General features: G+C 39.5%; 2 protein-coding genes across 2 annotated transcripts; both read left to right on the top strand.

Moving 5' to 3' along the window:
- Positions 1-4,307: 4,307 nt before the first annotated feature.
- LOC130653832 (coadhesin-like) lies at positions 4,308-8,398 on the top strand. The gene is made up of 12 exons (XM_057456336.1): positions 4,308-4,362; positions 4,538-4,567; positions 4,855-4,857; positions 5,342-5,491; positions 5,655-5,816; positions 6,525-6,656; positions 6,726-7,045; positions 7,098-7,188; positions 7,396-7,569; positions 7,671-7,862; positions 7,952-8,140; positions 8,388-8,398. Exons 1-12 carry the CDS (start codon positions 4,308-4,310, stop codon positions 8,396-8,398), a joined length of 1,509 nt encoding a protein of 502 aa, XP_057312319.1.
- On the top strand, positions 8,395-10,245 carry LOC130653831 (coadhesin-like). The gene is made up of 7 exons (XM_057456335.1): positions 8,395-8,433; positions 8,509-8,563; positions 8,752-8,931; positions 9,059-9,253; positions 9,492-9,671; positions 9,762-9,953; positions 10,055-10,245. The coding sequence occupies exons 1-7, from the start codon at positions 8,395-8,397 to the stop codon at positions 10,243-10,245; spliced, it is 1,032 nt and encodes a 343-aa protein (XP_057312318.1).
- The last annotated feature ends 16,983 nt before the right edge of the window (positions 10,246-27,228 follow it).

The following is a 27,228-nucleotide window of genomic DNA, read 5'->3' as shown; positions in this document are numbered from 1 at the left end:
TGTCGTGATAGGTCTCTTGGGACATTATTGTGGAGTTCTTTATGCACGCTTCCACCTCCAACCAGGCCTGGAACTGTTTTTTATGTTTTCCCAGATCATTTTTAGACAAAAGATTCTCCATTAAAAAGTCAAACCTAAATTATCCCTGAAAAGGATAAAAAAAACCAAAGTAAAATAACAAACTTATATAAACAAACTGAGGAAAATATAGCTAGCTAGATATCCACAAGCTGTCCATCCAACTTTTTTTTCTGAGCGGGACAGTGCAGACTCTTTAGATTTTAATAAAATCATTGGGACTCTGGTGATTACAACATAGGCGATTTATCAACAGGAGCATTTCCATAAGCCATGCCAGTTAGACAGATTTTATCATCCACATATTCTCGCTCTTTAGATGCATTGTAATCAGACAATGTTCGAAAGAGTAGCTCAAATTGTATAGTGTTGTATTTGCGTTGTATATGCGTTGTATATGCGTTTTATATATGCTTTGTATATGTCGGCTAGTGGATATAGACGGACAGTATAGTTGGACGCCTTGCTGCGTAGCAGAATGCAATCATATCCTACCACAGTTTTCCCATCTCTATGCATAAATATTTTACGAACTGTTGAAGAATCTGTAAAGCCTACCTGATACTGTTTACAGCAAACCTTAAAACGTTCTTTCCATCAACCAGCCATCCATCAGTAGCCTCGAAGTTATCACACTGAAGACCTTTTGTGAACTCAAAAACGGTGAGCTTGATCATGCTAGCAGAAATAAAAACGTTGTTGTGTCGTAAGTCAACGAAAATTATTTTTAAATTGCTTTATCTAGCACTTCATTGGTTTTGTTTCGTTCCTACATTGTTCGCCTCGATCACCGAATGTATCTCTATATGTCAATTTCTTTAAAGGCGTCGTATTTTTTAAGCAAACTTTTAGATTGAATCTTTCTTTTCGATGCCTGTACGGACACCATGTTGCCTTCAAAAATTAGTTGTGATGACACACATGTTTTTTTTAAAAAAAATCCTTTGTTTTTTAAGCCGATAGTCCAGTTATGAGGGTGTAATTCGGCTCGAAGGACCAGAAAAATGGTTCCACTTGGGCTTATCCAGTATCTCACTTATCCAAAGATTTTAAGACAGTTAGCTATAAGAGAGTGATAGTAAAAATTGACAACAACCTCTGTAACATATAAAAAATAATTTTTATAAAATTTCATTTTTAAATAAAAACTTAAAAAGATTGACATTTTTTTTTACAGTAGTTTAAAAAAATTAAGCTATAGAGATAAGCAGATGCTTTTTTAAGGTCCCGATGGGGTTCACTATAGAAAAATTCCACTATATTTCCGTCGCTATAAGAGAACTAAATTTTATACGTAATTTTATGCTGATTTAAAAAAAAATGTGTGATATGGGTTTACCTTGAGGTAAACCCATATCACACATCACAAATTCAAACTGAATGAAATCTGTGTGTCGTTGTTAATGCAAAACTTTGTTTTTAACCTTTTTCACTCTAGATCGTTTAATAACGAGGAAGTTGGAAAATGGGGAAGGAAGACGTACTACCATATTGGATAGCCCACCATTTACAACGGAAATGCATGAGGAATTGATGAGGAAGTTATAAGGAAGTCGCTGTTCAAAATTGTGAATGTTTGCACAGCCTTATGACTTATCCTTTGACTGACGATGAACTAATAAAATAGTAGTAGTATAGTTCAAAAAATTGAGAGTTTTTAACAACTTGTAAACCAAAGAAATGGAACTATTTAGAAAAGCTAAGAAAAAAAAACGTAATTAATTACGAGATATATTGCTGTGATTATAAACCTTCCTTTTTTGCTAAGTTCAAGCAGACGCGAAATTCATTTTGTCACAGATATACATGTCCTAAAACCAAAAAAGTAGGAATCTATACCATTCGTTTACGATATAATAAAGGACAAGTAAAAATAACAAGAATGGAGGCAAGGATTAATTAAATTAGGAACAGGACGAGGAAGTATTTCTTTAAGTCGAAACAAAAGAGGCATTAACGAAGTAATTAGAAACGGATAAAAACTGCGACGGATGGAGGAAAGAGCAAATCAGATGAGAAGTGAACACGATGAAGATCATACATATACTAATTTTGTGCGCTGTCCTGGCTGGATCAGGTATTACTACAAATTCATATCTAGTTCTACAGAGTTTTTTTGTTTGTTGAAGTAAGGTAAAGTTAGCTAGATTAATTTTCTTTCTGAAAGTAACTCTATTAAATAGCCTGTTACCGCATTGTCACAGTATTTAAAGCTAGCTAACTTTGTATGTTTAAGCATAGTTATAAAAAAATTCTTATAACTATGGTTTAAGCAATTGAGGCGCAAAGCTTTCATGACAGCTTAAGAACAGGGCAAATATTAATACGCTCGTTGTTTGTGCCACAATTTTCCTGTTAGCATAATTTTTCATACAGAGTTCTTACATATAAATAAAAAATATATATTTTTGTATGTATTTTTGTTTAACTTTAATCTTTTGAAAAATAAATCAATTATATAAAAAACAAAATATCTTTAGAGTATATTTCCTACTTGTGTTCGTCTGTCGCTACAACAAACTCAGCCATCCACATCAACTTCTAAGATCTCGTATAATGTACGTTAAAGTACTTTTTCCCATAACCTCGTGCCAAGGGGTTCTTGACTTTCTGACATCAATTAAGCGTTAGCGGCTTTGAAATCAGGCAACAAACCCTGGGACGAGGATGACCTTTTCCGTTGGTCTGTTTTGAGAACTTAAACCCATACCTGTGCGAATTCATAAATCGTTAAAAAAGAACTTCTGCTCAGGGATTTTAGTCCATTGTTACCTGTGAAGCAGCGGGAGAACGAATGCACTTGCTATCATTCACCATCTTTTGATATACATAAATTTCAACTTATTTTTTCGTGCTTTAAAATTTTTGCGAATACACCTTTCCTGAATTTCATAAATTATAATAATTATGACGTCATCCAAAATTTTTTAATGGTCTTGTGCTCTTCAAATAAGGACATTCAGATAGAATATTAAATTATCATGACAAAAGTTTTATTTGGATTTGAAGAAAATAATTATTTTGGAAACGAGGCTAATCTTAGGAAGCTCAGATATATGAAGGGTTTGACCGTAACTTTCAGCTCGGAATTAAGGCACTTAAAGAACAAAAATATTTACGAAATTAGGTAATTTGTTTTACCTTTTGCTAAGAAATTTAGGGATAAGAATCATTTTTAGTATCGACCTCTCTAATTGAGTTTCGCATAATTAGGAAATTCGGAAAAAGTCTATTGAAAAAAAAAATAATTCTAAAATATATCTTTTAAAATATCAATCAGAAGAAGATATTAAAATACTTGCAAAAAATAAAATTATCCTTACATCTGACGGAAGTAGGAAGCATGGGATTAAAGAGTGATTGTTGAAGACAACATCGCTGCATTAACAAGGAAGTGATGGATGTTGAAACAAAAGTAGGATTTCCTGTGCTAAGGAAGTTGACAAGGAAATTATAATCGCATTAAAAATGAAAAACCAAACTTAATTCATCTTTTGACTAAACGATCTCCAAAATTATGTGCTTCTACTTATGTGCTTCTACTTGCTAAATGTCTGTAAATAAAAACGGGATATTTTGCGCTACATGTTTCTTCTGTTTCTTAACTTTGATAAATTTCAAATATTTATACACCCTAAAGCTAAATTCACACTAAACACCCAGTTTCTTGCGGCGCGGCACATGACTTTTGCATTTTTTTGTTTACTTTAAATTTTCAAAACTTCGTTTTAATTTTGTATACAATGTGCACCATGCAGCAAGCTAAAAGTAAGTATACAAACCTCGTTCCGAGGGCATTTTGCCTTGTTGAAAAAGTTGATAGCGGCAGTAATAACAGCTCAGGGGCCATAAGACCCTGGGGACGAAGTTGTAAGTATACGTCATTTAGCGGCTACTATATATAGTAAAAACGCGCCGCGCCGCGTAACTTTTGTTCAGTGTGAATTTAACATAAAACCCCTATAATTTAAACACGCTTTTTTAGCAAAAGCTCGGTTAAATTATAAAAGACAAATTTCCATATGAGGTAAACATAACGAATTTAATCAGACAAAGTTTAAACTACCTCATCAAAAAAATGTCGGACGATAGCGACTAAATCTTTCGACACTGACGAAAGTTTTTGTCCGACAAATTATGTATTAGAGTACTCACTTAAAAATTATAGTTTAGAGTTGTTTGTTACTGCGTTACAAAAGTAAGTGGAAAAAAATGACAAAAGTGACAAAATGTTCTCAACCTCGCTGTCAGGGCTCTTTGACTCTCACCGGCGCTTATTGACAGGTATGACGATAAAATAATCGTCTCGCCGTTGGAAATTTCTCCGTGTGACTAGTATTTTGTCCGACGAATATTCCGATGAAAATTTGTTAGACATTCTTCGGCACGACGTGATGAAACATTACAAAAAAAGCCAGTGTGAATAAACTCAAATTGAAAATTTTCATTCTCTTTCTAGGATGTTCAGCGGGGGAATCCTCTTCAGGAGGTAGGGAACACAATATCCTTTTGAGATTTGAAAGTTATTTCATAAACATTTAATTTGAAACTATACTAATTTGTTAGAGAATACTATCCAACACTATAATACTGCAGTTTTCCTTGCAACAAATATATAAGAGGGTGTGTTTTGAATTAGGTAACGCCAGACGTCAAAAAATAAAATTCGCATAAAAGGATAAGTTAGCTCATTTTCAAAGATTATAGACATTATATTATCTGTTTTTTAGCGTAAAATTTGTTAATTATAATCTATCTATTGTGTTTCGACTGTAGAACGTACGCAGTTCTTAACGTCAGTCCAGACTCATGAAAATGTTATTACAGAATCACTTTCATGTTTTAAATTTTATTTCCTTGATAACGTCATTTTGCCACTGTTTCTAGTAAATTTAAATCTGATATTTGTCAAATATGCGCTTACAAATAAATTAAACGTACGTCCGACAGTAAATTCTTTCTTAAAAATAAGATTTCAAGGAGTAGAATTGTTTTCAAAACATGAGAAATAGTCTAAGTATCAATGAATAACATAAACATGATGTTTTTCAAGTTATTACCATCCAAAGTACCATCGATCGTACGTCCGACAGTTTTTTCTAATTCAGAACACACCCAAGATTTACAATGACTAAATCGTTCTTGTAGTATAGATGATGATACTACGCATTTTCGACCCCAGAGCTCTTTGAGTTTTAATCTCCAAGAGCTTTGGGGAGGAGAATTGACCCTAAGCTATAATAATTGGAGGTTTCATTCATAGGATTTACAGAGTGGAGCTTATGGTCTGATTGTTCGATAACATGTGGTTTGGGAACCGCCTCTCGTTCTAGAGAATGTCAGCTTGATAATGGAGGTTTTTGTAATGGAACTACCGTCGAAACGAAAGTCTGTTTTAAAACTGCATGCGCAAGTATGTATAAGAAATAGCTTCATTTCTCTATGATTCATATATAGGTACAATTTTGTGCTTATATCTACTATAAGACGAATTACCATTGCTTACCTTAAAGAAACGCTTCGAAATTTCGAGTTTCTGACATATTGCTAATAAGGAAGGAAACAATTTTTTTTAGTTCCTCCAATCTGGACCACGTGGAGTGCATGGACGGAATGTTCAGGGACATGCGGAAGTGGGAACAGGACACGGCAGAGAACTTGTACAAATTCTTTTTCGTGTCCTCGAAGTATGGAGGTAGAAGATTGTTTCAGTGGATGTAGATTACCTATGTGTCCAGGTAATATATTTATATTTATGTTATATTTTTATGTTATATTGTTATTATTTATCATTTTTCTTCTAACTAGTTTTTGTAGTTATTATACGGACAGTTATTTTTGTAACGTAAAGTCATCCTATGCTATTTCGCCGAACACTGACCAACAACGAATGGAATAAAACAAGCGGGCTAATGCGGTTTTCCCCCAATTTCGATGAAAATCCAAATAATCGGGAAATCGGATTAATCACGTATGTAAATATACAGTAGAACTGTACTTGATGAAACAAGGTGGTGTTGTAAGTGCCAAGTCCTATTGATAGTTGTAACAAGAGTTACTAAATTTCCCTGAGTGTAAGGATTTCATAGAGATTCTTAGTGATAGTTTCGAGTAATAGCCAATATCAAAGTCTCTGAAAGGTATGGGACCAAAGAATTTGGCACGCAGGTGTCTAATAGATAAATATTGAAACTCAGTAAGTATCATAGCCATCAATCATAGCATAGAGGAATTATTAAAAAAAACGTCAGGGGGGGGTGGGGGGGGGGGGGGGGGCGGAATCCCTCCCTCTCTGGACCGAATAGGGTTAAGAATGCTTGAATGACATCAAGCATAAGAACGTAATGAAGTAATCACCTTTGAAAAAGACCGACTATAAAAAACTTGAAAGTGTTTACTGATTTACAGTTTTTCATTTTTTTGTTTTATTTTTTGTGTGCGTGTAGCAAAAGGAGATGACTTTGACTGCAATTTCGAAACACAGTGTTGGTTAGCTGATGAAAGTAAGCGATGGGTAATTGGTAAAAACACTCCTTCTGAGAATACTGGACCAGATGTTGACCATACCTTTTTAAACGGTAGGTACTGTTATCATATTAAAACATAAAAAGTTTGACACAGATGTGAAGAGGGTAATTTCTTTTCAGGATGTGGTCATTTTGCTTACTTCGAAGCAAGTTGTTCAAAAAAAGGTGATACGGGATCTCTATCAACGTCCATAAAGATTGCAACGATTTCACAATATTGCTTCAGTTTTTGGGTTTCAATGTATTCAGTTTATCCAAAGCAAATGGGTGTTCTGAATTTATATTTTATACAAAGCCAAAACACGCCAACTCAACTTTGGTCTGCTCATACTATTTTAACAAATTCTTCATATACTTGGAAGAGAATATCAATCTCTCTTAATGTCACTATTGGAGAAGGTTTTTATGTAAGAAGAATTACATATCTACATACCAATACGGTATATCAACTCACTATTTTTTCTCAATACACATACATTGGTTACATTATAGATGATATTTGAAGCAATACGAGGATTTGGGTTTAACTCTGACATGGCTATTGATGATGGTAAATTAACTGAAGGGGAATGCAAAGGTCAAGGTCGGTATTTTTAGTACACGCTTTGTTTGGAAAATATTTTTAGAAAAAAAATACTGAACATTATAACAAATCAGCATATTTTATGTCCCATAACTCAAGATGTTTCCTTGATTCAAAAAATAAGACATTAAACCAAATTTTTGGTTGAATGTGTTATATCAATTTTTTTATTTATACTGTGAATGTGTACATGGTTGATATATCTAGTTGATGGGCATTGGGGAATCTGGCAGCAATGGACACCATGTGTTGTCACATGTGGAAGTGGCGTCCAAAGAAGAAACAGAACATGCACGTCTCCTGCACCTGCTAACGATGGACTAAATTGCGTTGGTCCTGCAACAGTGACAAGAAGTTGCCAACTCAAAAAAGAGTGCCCAGGTGAAATTAACAACTATTGAACATGTGTCAAACTTCCGTAAAAACCATTACCTTGTTTTTCGACAGTCTGCATGTTTTTCTCTGCATCTATTCAACTTTAGTTAATGGAGGCTGGTGTGACTGGTCAACTTGGTCAAGCTGTTCGACTACTTGTGACAACAGCACAAGGTATCGTATGCGAGAATGTGCCGAACCAGCCCCGATGCATGGAGGATCACAATGTGTTAAGGTTAATGGTACCAATGGCCTAGAGGAACTCCAAGTGGAAAGTTGCTATAACGAACCATGTTTTCGTAAGTAATTCTTAATTAAATTGGGACTGGCTGCTTAAGAAAATTTGAAGGCTAGGCAAACATAAGATAAAAGTGACAATGTAATTTAGGTCTTGGCGGATGGAGTGAATGGGCGAATGTAACTGAATGTTCCGTCACTTGTGGATCAGGAACAGTTACAAGAAAAAGAAAATGTTATAATCCAACACCCCTAGGAGAAGCAAGCTCATGTATTAATTCTAAGAACGTCCCATCTCTGGAAGAAATCAATGCGTTAGATTGTTATAACTCCTGCCCAGGTAATTCTTTCTCTATAATAAATAGATCTATAAGAAACTTCAGACAAGCAAATTAAAAATTTTGTTATAAATAGACTTTACTGAAAATTAAAGAATAGTTTTTGTAGTAATTGCAAATTTTTAAATGATTTTTCTAAAAATCTAAAACTGATCACGCACATATCCTGGCAAGACCGCCTCAAAGTCTGACCACCATGACACCTGAGGTCAGGGTTGTTAGTTAAGACAAGCGCACGTCATGTTTTAGAAAGAGGATGAATTGGGACAATTACCCAACGATACCAAACATGAAGGTTTCTTAGGCATTAATTGCAACTAAAGCTTTGAAATAGAAATATTTTTGACCGAAAACGTCTTTTTAAAAACAGGTGAGTCTTCTGGGAGATAATAAAATATTTGGAAACCCCTTTTTTTTAAAAACAGGTGAGTCTTCTGGGAGATAATAAAATATTTGGAAACATAGAAAAAGAAGACAATTTTAAAATGTCTCTACGATACGTTACTGAACCTATTGAGAAGTTTTTGGGACTAAAACTGCGGTAAAAATTGGTACTACATCCCTTGTCAGATTTCTCATAATAAAGTGTATGTGTTTTGTGTATTATCATTAGTAACTCCTGGTACTTGGTCCCCATGGTCGATCTGGTCAAATTGTGATAAAACGTGTGGGAATGGAACGCAAACTCGAAATAGAACATGCAGTCCCCTTAGCCATGTGTGCGAGTTAACTAATGGTTCATATAGTGAACAAGAAATTGAAGGAAGAAAATGCTTTTCAATGGTCTGCAATAGTAAGTAGCTATTTAGAAATATATTTAAGGAATTAAATTGTTATCCTCAAATGGTATCCTATAAAATGCAGAAATTCGGATAGGGATTGAATTTGATTCATTCAATAAATTTTCATTTGAATTTTAGTTAACGGAGGATGGGGACCATGGGTAACTATTTCTGGCTGTTCCGCAAATTGTGGTGGAGGAGTTTACACGCAAGAAAGAGATTGCAACTCACCTCAACCTAAAGGACTTGGCAACCCATGCGAGTTTAGCACATACGATGGCCACGGTTTACATGAAAATCGCACCGTGTCTTGTAATACTGAACCGTGCACAGGTAAACAAAAACTCAAAACTAGCCGTTAGTCCGTGGAAAAAAAAGTTGAAATTGGCCTGTTATAAAAAACGAATAGCATTTCTCTAGTCGCTACCTGCAATAAATATTTCTCGTAGTTTGACAGAATATGGCTTATATTAAAAGAGATAACAGTGGTACAGTTAAATAAAAGTTTAATCACATGGCAGAAGCAAAACAAAATAGAAATGAAGCTCCTTAATACTTCTTGATTTTTCAGACGTAAGCATCTGGGGAGAATGGACGGCATGGTCAAACTGTTTTCCCAATTGCGCGAACGGACACAGACACCGAAATAGAACATGCATCGTCCTAGCTGACAGTATAGGCTGTCTCATTAACGGTACTCATTCGATGAATGACTCCGAAAGAGAAGTATGCAGTATTGCAACTTGTCCAGGTAAAAGTGTCATTTCTCGTATAAATCTATAACTGTGATATAGAAAATTTGCAATATTATTTGCAATAAAGATGACTTCTTTTGTTATAGTCAATGGAAGCTGGTCACAATGGAACAGTTGGTCAGGATGTTTGAAAACGTGTGATAATGGTACTAGGTACAGAACTCGCCAATGTTCCAGTCCTGCACCAAAATATGGAGGAGTAAAGTGCAAAGGAATTGATGGGACAATAGCATTAGAAGAAGTGGGATTAAAATACTGCCACAATGATCCATGTTTTCGTATGTATATTTGTATTATACATTGTTTGACAGTACTAACATTAAACTACAATTGTCAAATCTAGGCTTAAAATTATCATCTTATGTCCTTCTGTTTTTAGGATTTGGAGGTTGGAGCAAATGGAGAAATGTTACAGAGTGTTCTATCACTTGTGGATTCGGAACATTTGTAAGGAAAAGATACTGCAACAATCCCACCCCAATTGGACAGGGTGGGTTGTGCATTGATATGAACAATAAGCCAGTGTTGCATGAATTAAATACAGTAGGGTGTTCGCTTGGTGAGAGATAGGAAAATGCCGATGTTAGGACAGACCCCGTTGGCACTTTACCATTCCACGTCAAATTATAGGCCATCCACGTCAAATCAACGATAGAAGAGTCTATAAAATCCGTTAGCACCTACGAATGTCCGGATCCGCCCCAACCCCCCAACCCCCGCCGTGTCCCCTCCCTCCCCATGGGTCCCTCCCCACCCTCATCTGTCGTGCCTTATAATTTATAGTGTTATGTGTGTCTATAATGTCCTCTCGCCAGTGTGGTAATACCATCTTCCAAAATTATGCGTTTATCATCATCGGCATTGAGCGCCAGTTTGTTTGTTTTCACCGTGTGAACATCGTGCTTAATCGATTGAAAGGTCATTTGGGTTCTGTAAATGTTCTCACCCTCAAACAGGCATCTCTTATAATCATCGAAACCTATGGTCTCCCTTACCACGCATTTCTTCACCCCCTTACATCTCTTACCCTCCCTACCACATAGCTGTTTGTATGCGTATGTCTTAGCTCTTAGGGCGATGAACTCAGTCATCACCTTACCACCCAACTCGTCCTTCATTAGCCCAATGATCTTTTTATTCAAACCTAATGGTAGAGGTCTACCATCTTCCTTATCATACCCAGATGTGTCAAATCTCGCAGACACATCGTTTGCGATATCTTTGTAGAAGTCGTCTGTTTTTATGTGGTAAACGAATGAATCCGTATCCATGTAGCAAAGCTTCACATCATCACCATATTTCGGTCTCATGTAATCATGGTGGAACTCATACATAACCATCTTGGATAGATGGAGGATTGTGGGGCCGAGGTAGATCGGTTTGTTCATCTTGATCTTGATCTTGGACATCTCTATCCCCATCAGTGTTTCCGAGAAACGGATTGCACCCCTGAAGTTTGGCTTCATCACCATTTTCTCATAATTCTTTTGGTTGGTGGCCAAACGTATATCCTTCTGTCTTCGTTGATTCTCCATTGTCTTACCAAAGACGGAATTGTTCATCAGCTTGAAGAAATCCTTTTCAAAGTCATTCTTTGACTCCGTGCGCAGCTGTGTATTGAAGTCGATGTAAGGTTTCAACCATGCGCTCTGATCAAACCTCAGTACCCTATGAACCTTATCCAGAACAAGACCGTGATTCAAAGCTTGAGCAAGCGCACGGATATGAATCACATAGTTCCTCTTGTCCGAAAGACACGGTGTCAGCTTCTCGACACCATTGATAACCTTCCTCTCAGGCATGAAAGGAAGATCGTTATGTGTGTCATGAAGATTATGTGGATATCTAACATCAACCTCAAGCATGTACCCCTTTTCACCGTTTTCCACAGCCAACTCTGAAATGAGTTCGGGTGTAAATTTACCGGAATCATCCCACTCAAACCCCCCGGTGGGCATCTTCTGTATCATAGCCCATCCATACAGATTGTTAGCATCAAGATACTGTAGATAGGTTGTATCTTCTGAAGTATTATACATATCGCCCATATATGGATTATTTGCCTTCGCGTGTCTGTGAACGGCCTGACAGAGACCGCCCCTAATACCCATCTCCACAAACAGTAACATATCCATATCTGACAACAAATCCAGCTCAACATCTGTCTTTTTCAGGCATGCCTGCCAAGCTAATCCGGGGGCCGTGTAAAAATGAGCGGGATCTAGTTTATAGTTTCTCAAACATGTCTCTCTGAATGTCTCAAACACATCACTCAGAAGCAGAACATCCGTCTTGAGATAGATATCATGATAAACGCCCATATTTTCAACTTTCATGTCCTTCCACACCTTCTGGGCATGCGCATAATCAGCATCGCTGATACCATTCATGTTCAACTTGCTATAAAAGTCATCTTTCGAAGGAAGCCTGGTTTCATTAAACCTATCGAATGAATCAACATACTCATATGGGTATACACCCTTCCTTCTCATTATGTTGAATTGCTCATCATTGAAGAATTTTCTAAGGTTTTTACACTGATCATCGGATAGATTGTCAGCCAAGGAACCTAATCCTCTTGACATAAATCTAAATGAATCGATGAATCTCAGCTTTATCTTTTTGTCTTTGGTCTCACCATTTTTGTTGGTGTATTCACCAACCTTAACATCGGTAGAGAAAGAGATATATTTCTCTTTATTTTCAGCGATTACACTCATACCACCTTCTCCATACTTCTTCGCAAGCTCTTTGATAAATAGATGCGCATCATATCCGCTCAGATTATGGAAGACAACCGGAATATAATTAGGCACCTTGTAACGGAGATTACATTCCATGTGTGCCGATCCACGAAACTTTCCGGTAAAATGACAGTGATCCCTGACCTTGATGTCATCATCACCAAATTCTCTCATACAGATGTGGCAGTTGGTGGAATTTTCATATCCATCAAGTTCTTCATCGGTTAGATCTTGCATACCAAGTTGTGGAAACATGTTGTATAACCTTTTCGCCTCGGAAACCACATGATCCACAAAGCGCGGAACACAGTCATCACCACGGTAAAGCTTCAGAGGGTCCAAAACTTCACCATGAGCATATTTACTATAACAACAGAATCCGGTGGGGATATGTTTACCAACTTTTTCGGTGGACGATCCACACTCTATCTCTTCAGGTTTTGTAAAAGCTTCAAAATCGGCATACATGATGAATGGGGCTTTGAGCTGGTACTGACCGTGGGTGAAGGTTAAGGTGCTACCCTCCTTAGGGAGTTGAATATTAACGGCATCGTTATTCTTACAATACTCAAAGTGCTCATCCCTTTTCCGTTCGCTTGGAAAACCAGAGAGACAATTCAAGCAATAATGCTCTTTATGTTCATGCTTTGAGTTGGCCTTGCTCAGGGCACCGCTCAGGTTCTTAACAGCGATATAATGCCTCTTATCCCCTTCACACAGTAAAAACAAAACAACCGTCTCATCCCGGTCAAGATGCTTCGACTTTCGACACATATAGACACCCTCTATGTCATCTTTTGTCAAAACATGCACGGCGATATCAGGGTTCCTTCTCTCAAATAAATCTATCTTGTTTAGAGCCATTGGGAAAGTTAGACCACCCCAATTGCACTTGTCTTCAAACTTCTTAAGGTTTGAGATTCGTTCAGGATGATTATCAATCTTATCATGATTGAGAGCAGCGATAACGGCCCATTTGAAGCATTCTTCATCCTCGTTATGTGGGTTAATCACAGATCGCTTTCCACTGAAATTCTTGGGTAGCGGTAAGTAAGAACTACCTCTCGTTAATTTTAGCTTATGAAAGTCCACATGCATATGCAAGATTTTATCGATTGTGAACCCACTGGCGGGTAGAGCAGGGTTTTCAATCTGCTCGATTATCTTATTACGGATCCGATCAAAAACATTAGAAATGTCATCGTCGGAATGTAATACCTCCATATAGCTATTGAACGCTTTGTCAACATATACACGTGGGGCATCGGTCGAGCCGGTGTCCTCCTTTACCCATTTCACCCACAGTGTAGCCTGAGTCTTCAGCGACTTCTTCTGCCTGAGCACTTCCTTCATCAACCTCTTAACGATAGGCTTAAGCTGTTTGAGAAAGACCTTGACATTCCTCTTCTTACCATCCGAGTTTATCTTGAAACGTTTGTATGAACGGTCAAACGCCTCCTCAATGGGGGTATAGGGGTTTTCCTCTTTCACCTCTTCCACCTCTTCCTCTCCACTGCCCTTTTTATACAAACCCATGATCTTATCCTTCATGGCTTTGAAAGCTTTTGTTGTTTTATCCTTAATAGTCTTAGGTACATGTTTCGTCAACCAGTCTCTCCATTCAATCAACTTGCTTTTCACTATAGGTCTGGTTTTAGCCATTTCTTCCTGCTCAAAAATATCCATGTCAGAGCCAGATCTAAATGGTCTAGGTCTCGGTCTCGGTGTTGGTATGGGTACAGATCCATCGGATCCTAGAAAACTCCCCAGAGATTTGATTGATGTGGGTGGTACATGTATGGTGGGTCTAGATGTTGGTAAAGGGCTGTAGAGTCTAGGCGGTCCGGTGTATCTAGGTGCCGGTATCGGTCTCGACACCGGTCTAGGTGCCGGTCTCGGTCTCGGTCTCGGTCTAGGTCTCGACACCGGTACGGGTCTCGAGGGTCTCGGCATGGGTACCGGTCTAACCGGTGCTGAAACGGTAGTTGGCCCCAATAATTCGATAATCTCGGCCTTTCTGAGCTTTGCGTAGCCATGTAGGCCGCGTTCCTTAGCGAGTTTTCTTAATTCAGCAAAGGTATTTCTCGAAGTCATGCTTGCGTATGATATACGAATACAGAATCTTTAACCCTTTTTTTAAAAAAATCGTAAACCGTGTTGGAGGGTCATGAGTGTCCTAGTTTGTGGTTGCCACACCGTGCTAAAATTGTAGTAAAACACGCTAAAACACACAGAGTGCCGATCCACCGTGGGTGAGTATACATCGACACCACGGGATTTTTTGTTACCCGTCCGAGTAACAAAGGCCAGGAATTCGCGGAGATATCCATGGCGTGCGAATCGCCAACCTCAAATACGATCTATAAAAATTGGATTAAAGATTCCTATATCGTATATCATATCATATCATATCCAACCATGTCTTCACCGATCGTACGCGCCCTCACCTACAGCAGAGAATATATTGATGACTTTAGTCTTTTCACACTCCCTGATTTAAGAGCCAGAGCGAGGTACCTTGGCCTACATGGATACTCGCGGCTCAGAAGGGCTGAGCTTATCAGATTATTATTATCAATAGATCTATCGCATTATTCCCGCCGGATAGCAATCGAGAGTGTTCCGACACCTAGACCGACACCACCCACCTACAGTAGAGAATATATTGATGACTTTAGTCTTTTCACGGTCCGTGATTTACGAAACCGAGCGGGTTTCCTCGGCGCATCTAGATACTCGCATCTAAGAAGGGACGAGCTTATCCAATTATTATTATCAATAGATCATACTCATTATAATGAGCCCGGACCCACCAGACCACCTCCATTTCAACAACCGGCACCTGGATCGGTACCAGCACAGCTTGACATTGATGAAGATGAGGACGATGATGAGAAGAGGACGACGAGGACAAGAGCGCTGATTGATCGTGATTTTTTTAGTGATGACGATGATGACCTAGATGAAGATGATAGATGTATCATTTGTCTTTCTAAAAGAAAGAGCGCAACCTTTGTTCATGGTAGAATGGGACATTGCTGCTGCTGTTTATCGTGTGCATCTATATTGGAAAAGGGGGAAGATAATTGTCCCGTGTGTCGAGCGCCAATAGATTTTGTCATTAGACAATATTAAACATGAATTCCCGATATTTGTTACCCGTCCGAGTAACAAAAATGCGCACAATCACTTGGATCTTTTGTCGTTATAACGTTTTTGAGCTTTTAGATATGCCTCCCTGTTTTTCGTCCTCCACCTTGAATAGTATCCGTACCGTTGTCGTTTGGTATCCGGATCGATGGTGTAGGATGGGTCGAGATCATTCTTCTCAATCACCTCAACCAGTTTAGCCTTTCTCATACCCACGATATACTTAATTCCGCGGGATTTAGCAACCTCTTGCAACTCTCGCAGTTTCATCAATTTGTAGTCTGGTGTGGTATTCATGTCCGACATATACGCATATACATATACATATAAAAACTTTAAGCACTTTTATCGTACAACATCATAACAAAAAGGAGATAAATAAAGGTGTGCATAAATAAAACATGTCAAACTCTAAACTTCAAGAGACTTACTATCAACCTCAAAATTTATGGAAAGGACAAAAGGCTGTTCAGAGCTTAAGAGGATTCGGTTTCAGACCAAAGGAGATTAAGAAGTGGCTATCAAAACAAGCATTTTGGCAAGTACATTTACCCGCCCCAAAACATGTTGAAAGACCACATTATGAAGTTACCACCCCTAATGATTTACATCAATTCGATTTATTGTACATGCCCGGTGACATACTGTATGGTAATAAATATAAGTACATTTTGTCGGGAATCGATGCTGCTTCCAGATACAAAGTAGCCAGACCTTTGAGGACTAAGAAAGCCAAAGAGGTTGCCGCTATGATTGAAGACATCTACAAGGCAGGACCATTAACTTATCCGAAAACTTTCCAATGTGATAACGGTTCAGAATTCAAAGCAGATGTGACAAAGCTGTTGGAGAAGCATAAGGTTGAAATTAAAAGGGCGACTACAAAATATAAGCATACGCACACAGCTTTTGTTGAGGCGTTGAACAAGATACTTGCGGAAAATTTATTCAAAATACAAGATGCTCAAGAACTGAATGATTCGGAAAAGGTATCATCTACATGGGTTAAGCATCTGTATAAACTGATTGATAGGCTAAACGATACAAAGACGCAGATGATTGATATGAAGCCAAAAGATGCTATTATAATGAAAGAGGTGCCTCTTGTTAATCAAGAGAGCTATCCACCTGAAGTAGAATTACCTAAGGATGGCTTGTATAGATATCTACTACAACCTGGTGAAGAGCATGATGATGGGCGGAGACGGGCAACCGATAGAATATGGTCGAAAAACACATATAGATTGCGTGAGGTAATAGCGCAACCTGGTAACCGTGTAATGTACTATGTTCAAGACGGACCCGGACGGGCTTTTGTAAAAGAGGAATTGATGGTAATACCTGAAGATACAGATTTACCTCCTGATTATGTGCAAGGTTGGTGAAAAAAGGGGACGATATCTTTACCTGTTTCTGGTAAAGATGATGCCGGGGATCGCGCAGGGTGGTCGGCAGATAGGGCCGCTATGACTCAGTCTTGGGTATCCATCGACACCTCGGGATTTTTGTTACTCGGACGGGTAACAAATATCGGGAATTCATGTTTAATATTGTCTAATGACAAAATCTATTGGCGCTCGACACACGGGACAATTATCTTCCCCCTTTTCCAATTTATATGCGCACGATAAACAGCAGCAGCAATGTCCCATTCTACCATGAACAAAGGTTGCGCTCTTTCTTTTAGAAAGACAAATTATGCATTTGTCCTCGTCCTCTAGGTCATCATCGTCATCACTAAAAAAATCACGATCAATCAGAGCTCTTGTCCTCGTCGTCCTCTTCTCACCGTAGTACTCCTCTTCTTCTTCTTCCTCCTCTTCCTCCTCATCGTTGTACTCCTCTTCCTCTTCCTCCTCATCGTTGTACTCCTCTTCCTCTTCCTCCTCTTCCTCCTCATCGTCATACTCCTCGACATCATCTATGTCCATATATGTCCATATTTCATACGGACCCGTGGCGACTGCATAGACGCGCGCTTCTATTATGGGAGTTCCATAGTATCCGAGTCCGACTCCTCCGGTGCGTAAGACACTTCGAGCTTTTACGTGTTCTATAATATCATCATAGGATTTATGATCAGAGTCCGGACCGATCCCCTCAAAGTCATCATATTGTAGTTCCAATATTTCGACCATGTTCAGTAATTCTTCGCAACAAGATCTGCTGGATGCGGAATTCAGGCATGGGTCTATTGTGCGGCCGAAATATTCGTCCGCCCAGGAGCCGAATCTTTCGAGGAACTGTCGGTTTTCGTCATCTGTAAATCTCGACGTCATGGTTGGATATGATATGATATGATATACGATATAGGAATTTTTATTCCAATTTTTATAGATCGTATTTGAGGTTAGCGACCCGCACGCCATGGATATCTCCACCCACCGATATTTGTTACCCGTACGAGTAACAAAAATGCGCACAATCACTTAGATCTCTTGTCGTTATAACGTTTTTGACATTTCAGGTACGCCTCCCTGTTTTTCTCCCTCCAGCCGGTACAGTATCCATACCATCCCCGCTTGGTATCCGGATCTATGGTGTATGACGGATCCAGATCATTCTTCTCAATCACCTCAATCAGCCTGGCCTTTTTCATCGCGCAAATATACTTCACCCCACGAGCTTTGGCAATCTCTCGCAACTCTCGAAGTTTCATCAATTTGTAGTCCGGCGTGGTATTCATGTCCGACATATTATGGCATATACATGTACGGCTAAAAACTTTAAGCACTTTTATCGTACCACACGAAATATGCGAGCGGTGTACATGCGCACATCACTAACCTTGATTTACGGTCCTTCTGAGGCTTTGAACCTCGTCCATTAGACTTTTTTCAAACTGGCTGCGAGTTTCGCTCTCCATCTTTCTGTCGGTTTTCGTCATCTTGCCCAGAGCTTCGTAGTATATACCGCTCAGGGTTTGAAATTCAATGTGACTAATGTCGTCATTATTCAGAGCCCGCGAGACGGAGTTTTCAAACACGGCGATGGCGGATGTCGCAACATCATATAATTTCATGACCTTGTCGAGCTTGCTTCGATATCTTTTAATCAGAGCCATGACGGAGCCCGTGAAAATGGTTCCCGACAGTGCCACGGCTCCCAATCCGACGGAAGCGGGGATTCCGATGAGCGTGGCACCGGTTACCACCGAACCTATGCCCGAAGCGACGGTTAGGGCCGTGGCGCTGGCATTTAAAAGCACCAGTCTGTGCAGCGTCTTGTTATATTTCTCATATTTTGTATTGAACTTATCACGTAATTTTCTAAGCTCCCCAAGTTGAGAGTTCACGGTATTAGTATTAAACTTGTCCTGCTCGCTCGAATACTCGGGAGCCGTGGGTAGCTTCGGATAAATCTCTGCCATTGTGTGGTTACTACAAAGAAAAAAACTTTACTCTAAATAACCTATATCCAGTTTATCCAGATCCTTGAGAGTTTCATGATAAGTATCACACAAACTCTCAAAATCTGCTCTACAGATGTCCCGAGTGTTCCAGGGTAGCGTTTGATCGAACACATCGATGGCATTTTGTACAACGCGATACGCGGCTCTTAATTTGTCAAGTTTCTCCCGATATGTTCCGACATATTGACTGGTAACCGCATAGGAAGCCGAGCCCAACAGACACATACCAGAATTCTGCATGTAATTCCCACGGGGACCGCCTAAATTTCTAATAATGGTCGCCGCGGTCGCTATCGAGCCGGCAATGGCCGCGGTTCCGGATAATCCCTCCAGAACCGACCATATGATCAGAGACCTCCAGCGTTCCTTCTCGAGGTCTTGGAATTTGCCTCGCAATTTCACCAGCTCATCAAGTTGGGAATTGGATATATCCGTTTTAAACAATTCTTCTCTGGTACTAGAACTCTCTGCCATTTCTATTATATTAGGAAAAAAACTATCCTTTAAATAAAATAATGGCGGACATTGATATTGATCCGTTTGGTGACCATGGTCAACCTGACGAGGGTACCGATGACTCCACACCTCTGGTACCGAGGGAGCGCACGCGTGTGCAGATACACACACCTGATGAGGAGACATCATTCGGTGGAGGAACCTCTCTGCGCTCCAGAGTTACTAGTGAGCGGGTTAAATCGCTCTATGAGAAGCTATTAACTATATATCCAAACGAGAACCCGAGCGTGATACATACCGATCTGTTTGAGACTCGCGATGGTGAATTATACTACAAGGATGATAACAGACCGCTGACACATGGCGGATCTCTAAGGTCTACCGGTACCATTGCAGATATACTGGGCAAGAAAAGGCTGCGCAATTTGGGGTTCGATATACCGAAAGGTAGTATAACCCCCCGACAGGCCGCTAGGCTAAACAAAATAGAAGAGAGACTACCGTCACCGGATAAAATAGAGAATGCGACCGATATAGAATTAGAAACCATGTCTGGAGATGTTGTGAACAGTGCGGAAGATTTAATTTCATTGGTCAAACAACAATCTGTAGACCATGAAGCAACCCAGACCGGCGATCTATTTGAATATCCTATGCGTGAATTGCTAGGATTGGATAGATCATTGAGAAACATAAGAGGAAGTCTTCAGGATGAAGTTGCAAAAAAGGTTCAGCTCGAACAGCATATTGACAGAGAAAAAAACAAGTTGGAAGAGATGGAAAACACACCAAATATGACCGAGGAACAACAAAATGAAGCGAAAGAAAGGTTGAAAGGTTTGCAAAATGAGTTGAAAGGTCGGCAAGAGATTATCGATATTCTCAAAGGTAAACTTAACAGTCAAATAAAAAGCATCAGGGAGACAATCGCCAAAGTACTTGACAAAGAAACCACATTGGGTGAAAAGATACGAACCCTATTCCGTGAGCAGGGTATCACCGTCGTCAGTGTACTAACGGCATTTGGTATGGTTATCGGCCTTCTAGTCGAAACTTTGACGCCTGGGGGTGGGGGGTCATCCACCGGTAATACCAAAAATCATGAAAAAACCGGGGGCGGTGCGAGGGAATGGATAAAGAACAAGCTGAGCGCGCTGGGATCTCTCCTGGGTAGATTAGCCGGTGCCGCAGCCGCGTCCCTACCGGGTATAATTGGATCCATCGTATCGTGGATCCTAAATAGAGCAAAGGAGGTCGTCGGTTGGTTGAGTCAAAACCTGTGGGCTTTGATAGTCGGAATCGGAGGTCTGATATACACCTACATGGTGACAAAGCGTTAGCTATTCCGAATATATGTTACATGTGTCATGTAACATAATACCCGCGGCATGGTACTATTTTTCGAAATACCACACGGCGCCTCCGACACCAATCATGCTTAGCGCGATAAATGCCAATTCCCGTTCATGCTGGCCATTGCTGGGTGTATAAAAGTCGCTCAATACGGGCCTGCGTGGAATATCTGTGAGAGGTGACCCTCCAAATACTTTTTTATATTCCCGCATCGCGTCATCCAGCTCCGTGAATTTACCCTCGGCCTTCTTCTCAAGTCTGAGCTGCTTATTGATAAAGTCAACCCTCTCTTGTCTTTTACGTTGCCATATAACCTGAGCCTTTTGCAGCTGCTCTATGGCCAGATCATGCCGCTTCCGTTCCTTATCTATCCTATCCTTTGATAAACTTGAAAAGAGGTAGCTTGATCCGGTGAAGGCCAAAGCGTTCGCCAAGGCACCTCCCAACATCATTGCAATTGAAGCCATGTTTATATAATCCGATATAATATGGTGGCGTTATTTTAATGCGATACCCTCGGAGGCTATGACATCAGAGTCGTCTATGACCTCGATATCCGTGTATTCCACCTTGGGTAAAATACTCTCAACTTTCTTACGTCGATATAAAACCCAGACCAACCATTCCAGTATTCGCAACATTATATATTTATAGTTTCAGGTATAATTTTTTGCTTAACTAGATATTCTCTTGTCATTTCACTTGCGGCGACTATGGCTACAAGCTTTCCGGTATCTTCCAGGTCAAACTTCTGAATTGAGGGTGGTGTCATTTTTAATACCTTTTTCCAGAGCATTGAATAGCCTACAGCGAAAACGCATACGACCGATGCTTTATAAATATCGTTGACTATACTTTTCTTATCCATGTCTTATATTTACTTCAAGATTATAGTATCGCGATATTATCCCTTTATTCCATTTCAAGTTTACTCCTGGTTTTTCTAGTGTCCGATGGAGCTCTCGGTGGGGGATCCTTCACCTTACTCTGTGAGGTGTTGTTCCTCATCACCACCAACGCTCCAATTATTAGCATCACAATCACACCACCGCCCATTATTGCGTAGTTGTTAACCCCACCCTTGGGAACATCTGTCACGGAATCCTCAATTACAATATCCTTAGGATCCTCCAACAGTGTCTGAGGTGTCGACCGCGTTGGTGTCGATTCCGTCTTCGCCTGCGTCTCTGCCTGCGCCATGAGCAGTCTTTTATAGTCTTCCCTCTGTTTGCGGTTGAATTCGGCCACCCTCTTACCAGCCTCAACCTTTTTAGGGTTCTTCGTTGTCACCTGAATAGGAGTCTGTTCCTCTGACATCTTTATTATCTATATCTATATTATTATTATTATTATTATTATTATTATTATTATTTGCGTTTAAATTTCTTCCAGCGATATAATGCCTACCTGTAATTAGACCCACACTGATTGGTGATAGTAGTGATCCGAACTTATAATATAAATCACATGTGAACCTTTGGAGTGCCGAGTTTAGGAATGGATCATTCTCCAGGTCATCACTCAGAGCTTTTTGATTTTTTATACCCAGGGCTGTACAGGCGCCCATGGAGTACATGTGGATTATTGACTGTCCTAAAGACTTAACCATTTGACCGGATAGTTTAGCCTCGTATATGGTGAACAGTTTATCCACCTCATCATTCTTGAGCTTCTGTATCTCCACCTCCGTATACATCTTACCAAGATATAACTTGCTATTCCCGGTCAGCACACACTCGAGCAATTTTTGTCTCTTCCCATCATCCTGGGCATCGATAAAAATTAGGTTGTCAATTACCGTTTCGGCCATTTTCAATAGCCATAGGTATTTTTTAATACAAAAAAGACAGAAACTAACCAATACCAGCAATAGCACTACAGCTATCACCAGTAATATGAAATTTATATATTCTATCATTATAGGATAGTACTGTAGTTTTCCTATAGATTTGTTACAAGACTCTTGTAACAAAAAAATGTCCATTCTAGCAAATCACGTGAGTTCTTGGATGTTCCATCCTCATGACTAAATGTGTATATTTGCCATCTTTCAGCCTTTCCTTAACCTTCTGGATCTCCGACGATTCAATGACATCATTCTCTTCGTGGATGGTTGCGAGATCATGTCTGTCCTTCGGATACCACACATATAACATTTTTGCCTGCCTTCGTAAGTTCTTCGGTATCGCGGTGTATGATTGTGTGAGTAGCCACATGGTGTGGTTTCGATGCCGACCGCTGATGGCCAGCTCCAGAAGCGGTTGCCTCTTTTTGTCCAGTTTCTCATCTGCGATGATGTCGTCGATCAGGAATAATGTTTTGTACCCGGCACAGAAATCCGTCATCTTTTGAATCCATTCATATAACATACCTCTGGGCTCAATTAGAATCACATATCTGTCGTTCCAAAACCATTTTCGACACATATATGTCTTGTTCCATCTTAATGTTGGACATATAATCACAATGAAATCGAAGTGATCAAAGTATTCACTCTCTAGTAATGTTACAACGCGTCTGGATTTTCCGCAGCCCGTGGGACCGACGAATAATGCCGTGTGAGGATCTTTCATGTAGTCCATCTTAATATAGTACATCCATAATTTCACCGTTTTGAATATTTAATTGAGCATCCATGATTAGATATATGTAGGCGTTTAAGGATCCCGCGGTTTCGGCCGTCTTTTCAACTTGTAGTGTGATCCCCTCGCTCGCATTTTCAATCCGTCGGCCGGTCCCGTGCAGTGAGTTTTCATCTATGGTTCTGAAATCCAGCCATAGAGCATATTTCGTGGTTAGGTAGTCCGCGACCTTCACATCATGTAGTTGCAGATGTTTCTGTATTTCACCGGCGTTGCTGTCCTTTTGCTTTCCCTCTGCGAAATACTTGCATATTTCACCATAATGCTCAAACGGTTGCATCCCCTGAGCGAAAAGTTGGTTAGGCTTACCCTCAACTATGGCGGATACCTTTTTGATCTTAGGATTGTAGAACCTACCGGTATCTCGTTTGTAAGCTTTCTCTTCCTCAAACAGAACCAATATACCCTTCAGGGACTTGCACGGTGTATTGAATGACCAATTCCACGTTGTGTCTGACTTATCCACCCTAATTTGTCTATGTCTCAAGAATCTGTCATAGAGCACGGCCATGTTTTGGTATTCATTTGAGATGAATCTGGCGAGTGTGGGTTGTGTCACAATCTCATATTCGAGAGATATGTTGGAGATTTTGTATTTGGCATCCGGCGCCGGTGCCGCGGCGGCACCCGTGGGTTTGGTTGGTGTTGATAATACGACCCTGTCATAATTGTTGAATGTTATCTCATAACACAGCCTATTCCCTAATCCGGCCTGATAATATGGGATCGTGCTATCCAACATTTCGAAATCTAGTGGTATGGTGAACTTGTTTTTGTATGCATCATAGATTGCTTTGTCCGCTACCTCTGATGTATCTTTATCCGCGGCTCCAACTCTCAGTTTCATGCAATTTTCCGTGCACCCTTCATCAAAGATGATACCTTGTCTTATTGCATTTCTTTTTTCAGACTTGGTTAACCATAAATCTCTGTAGCACCCGAAAAGATCAAAGTCATCAATGCTCAGAATCTCGGTACCCTCGAACTTGATGGCCAACTTTTTAACAATTGCCCTCCCTATGTTAGAGACCAATGTTCTCTTCGTGTCGACTTTTGACTCGAGTTCAATGTCGAAACTTATTTTCGAAGTACCCGGAACAATGACATCATCGTTACCTAAATTAGGGAACCTAATCAGGAGTAACTGGTTCTGATCAATCTCGCTTGGGTTGTGAGTGACAATTACTTTTTGATGCGTTCCTTTTACGCCATGTGCGATCCTAAGTGAACGCTCTGGGTTTAACTTTTTCCCGTATTCCATTCTATTCCATATTACTTTTATTTTATTTTACTTTAATTCGGTTAATGCTACGGTATCATCTGTCCGCCGTATCTCTTATGTGTAGTGTAACTGCTGTCTTCATACCACCCCATAGCACCTTACCATCCTGACCTGTGACTCTCATGGTAAGTGATTGAAGTAAACCTTTCTTTAGTTTCATTGCGGATTTTTCGGTTCAATATATGTAAAATCACCACCATACTCGGATATATGATATGTCATCAGGTTGTTGCTATATTCACCATCTTTAAGATTTAACGAGTTATCCAATTCATTAAGATTAAAATGTAGTTCCGTTATACCCCCTAGATTGAATATTTTACTCAACTTAGAGTTTCTAGCTAGTTGTGTTGATTTTACATCACCTCTCACGATTGAATTCAACTCCCTCCCTGTGTAGTGCTGACCCTGTTGTAACCTAACCGTGGTAACTCCGTCAGCCAAGGGTATATCTATTGGAGCTGTAGCTACATATGTGACATTATCCGAAAACGTCTCCACGATCGCAACCTCCTTTGTACCATGTGAGTTGTCTATCGGTTGATACAAATAGATTTTCTTCTCGCTATTTACGTCCTTTATTGTGATATACATTATTATATTAGAGATTGTGAATATATTTAAATCAAAGAATGGATGATATTTTCAGATATAATCCGAATGCGGCATATAAGCCAAATGGAGGGCGGGATCTTCAAATATTGGGCTCTAGGGATCTGTACAAACAGGCCATTATTGTGTCTGAAAGTGGCTCTTTCCCCGCTTCCTTTCCTAATATTTTTACCAATTATGAACTTAGTCATAACGCGCAACGTATGAGAATTTGGAATGAGCAACCTTTTAGATTATGGCAAACCCAGCTAAATTTCGCCACTTGGTGCGCTTCAAGTGCCTGTGGGGTAAGTTCGGAACACCTGAAGGATGGTAGATCTATGGTCAGGTCGATATATCGTTTTCATGTGTATTATCACATTAGGCGAATCATTAAGCGCCTACAGACACCTCTACCCTTTGAGGATAGCTTCAATCGATACGACAATCCCTATTCAAATGAGGATTTTTTAAAAATCTGCGGCGATTATGGAGTTGATCCCAACCCCATGAAATACAGGGGTCAGAACTTTTTCAGCTCATATCAAAAAAGACGTAAAGAATATCCGACTCCGGGGTTAAGTTATTTCACAAACGACTCCATGACGCGGTGGATTGTGGAAAAATCCGATGGATTTACAAAAACGGGCCTTGTGAAGATCTCGAGCAGTGTCAGGGCCTATGCATATCTTGTTCTTAGTTCTCAAGCCTCAGCGCGATCCTCCATCCTCGGTAATGATTCAAGTTCTCTGACCGCCCAAAAAGTTTTTATGAATAACCTTGAGGACATTGTTAACCGTAGGGTCGATATTCAGGAGGACATTAAACGTTATCAGGATACGTTAAACTACGCTTCAAGTAAGGTTGATTATTCGGTTGGACAAGGTATTTATATGTTACCTAGTGACATGAATCTCAGAATTAAGACCGGTGTGGTGGGTTACAACAACAAGATTTTGATATCGGGTGAGGATCTTACCATCGGTATTAATCGAAAGGTCAATGTTACCGAATCACATAAGATAACTAAAAAGAAGCCTGTAACACCCGATCATCCTGATATCTATCCTGATAAACACATTACCGTACACCACGTGGATACTACAGATAAACACATTACTGCACCTTACCACAAAGATACTCCTCCTACACACGAAGATGAGAAGATCGCTCTTGTGATTGTTATGACAACAGGTTATTTCATATGGTATTTGTTTAGATAAAGAATGACGTCAATTAAATGTCAATCAAGCCAGAATAACAATAGAGAAACAATGCATTCCTTACATACCAAATATCCTTAGCAACGGCTACTTTCGTTTTGACTTTTTTCTTATGTAAACAACTTTCTGGTATGTAAAATATGTAAAATCCTATTGTTATAAGCGTTTGATTGACAGATGGTAGATAACAAAAACTGCTTGCGTGTTGTTATTTATAAAGTGGTATAAAGAGATGTAATCGTGAATATAAACACAATGGCTTTTCCAACAGTTGAAGAATTTGAACAAAACATAGAACAAGTTACTCCAATCATAAAGTGGAGAGAGCTGCCTAAAAACGATATTTACCTTGTTAAATATGTGAAAGAGATGGAAATATCAAGACCTGGTGCTCTTTCTGAAAAATCTATGTATGCGGAGGTTCAAGATAGAATGGGAAATAAATATAAGACATGGTTGCCCGCAAGACTTTGTGATGAATTAAAGGATTATAGTTTCAAGGGTGATGCCTTTGTCAGATCAAATGGTCTCAAACAATCTCAAAATAATCATCAAAATCAATTCTTCAGTTATGACATTATGTGGCGCTAAACCTTGCAATGTTGCAATCATCTTTACTTGTTTCTGGTAAAGATAGACACACATAACACATAACACTATAAATTATAAGGCACGACAGATGAGGGTGGGGAGGGACCCA

Source organism: Hydractinia symbiolongicarpus, chromosome 8 (genome assembly GCF_029227915.1).
Source record: "Hydractinia symbiolongicarpus strain clone_291-10 chromosome 8, HSymV2.1, whole genome shotgun sequence".
In the NCBI taxonomy this organism is placed as follows: domain Eukaryota; kingdom Metazoa; phylum Cnidaria; class Hydrozoa; order Anthoathecata; family Hydractiniidae; genus Hydractinia; species Hydractinia symbiolongicarpus.
This window is presented reverse-complemented; position numbering and strand designations above follow the sequence as displayed.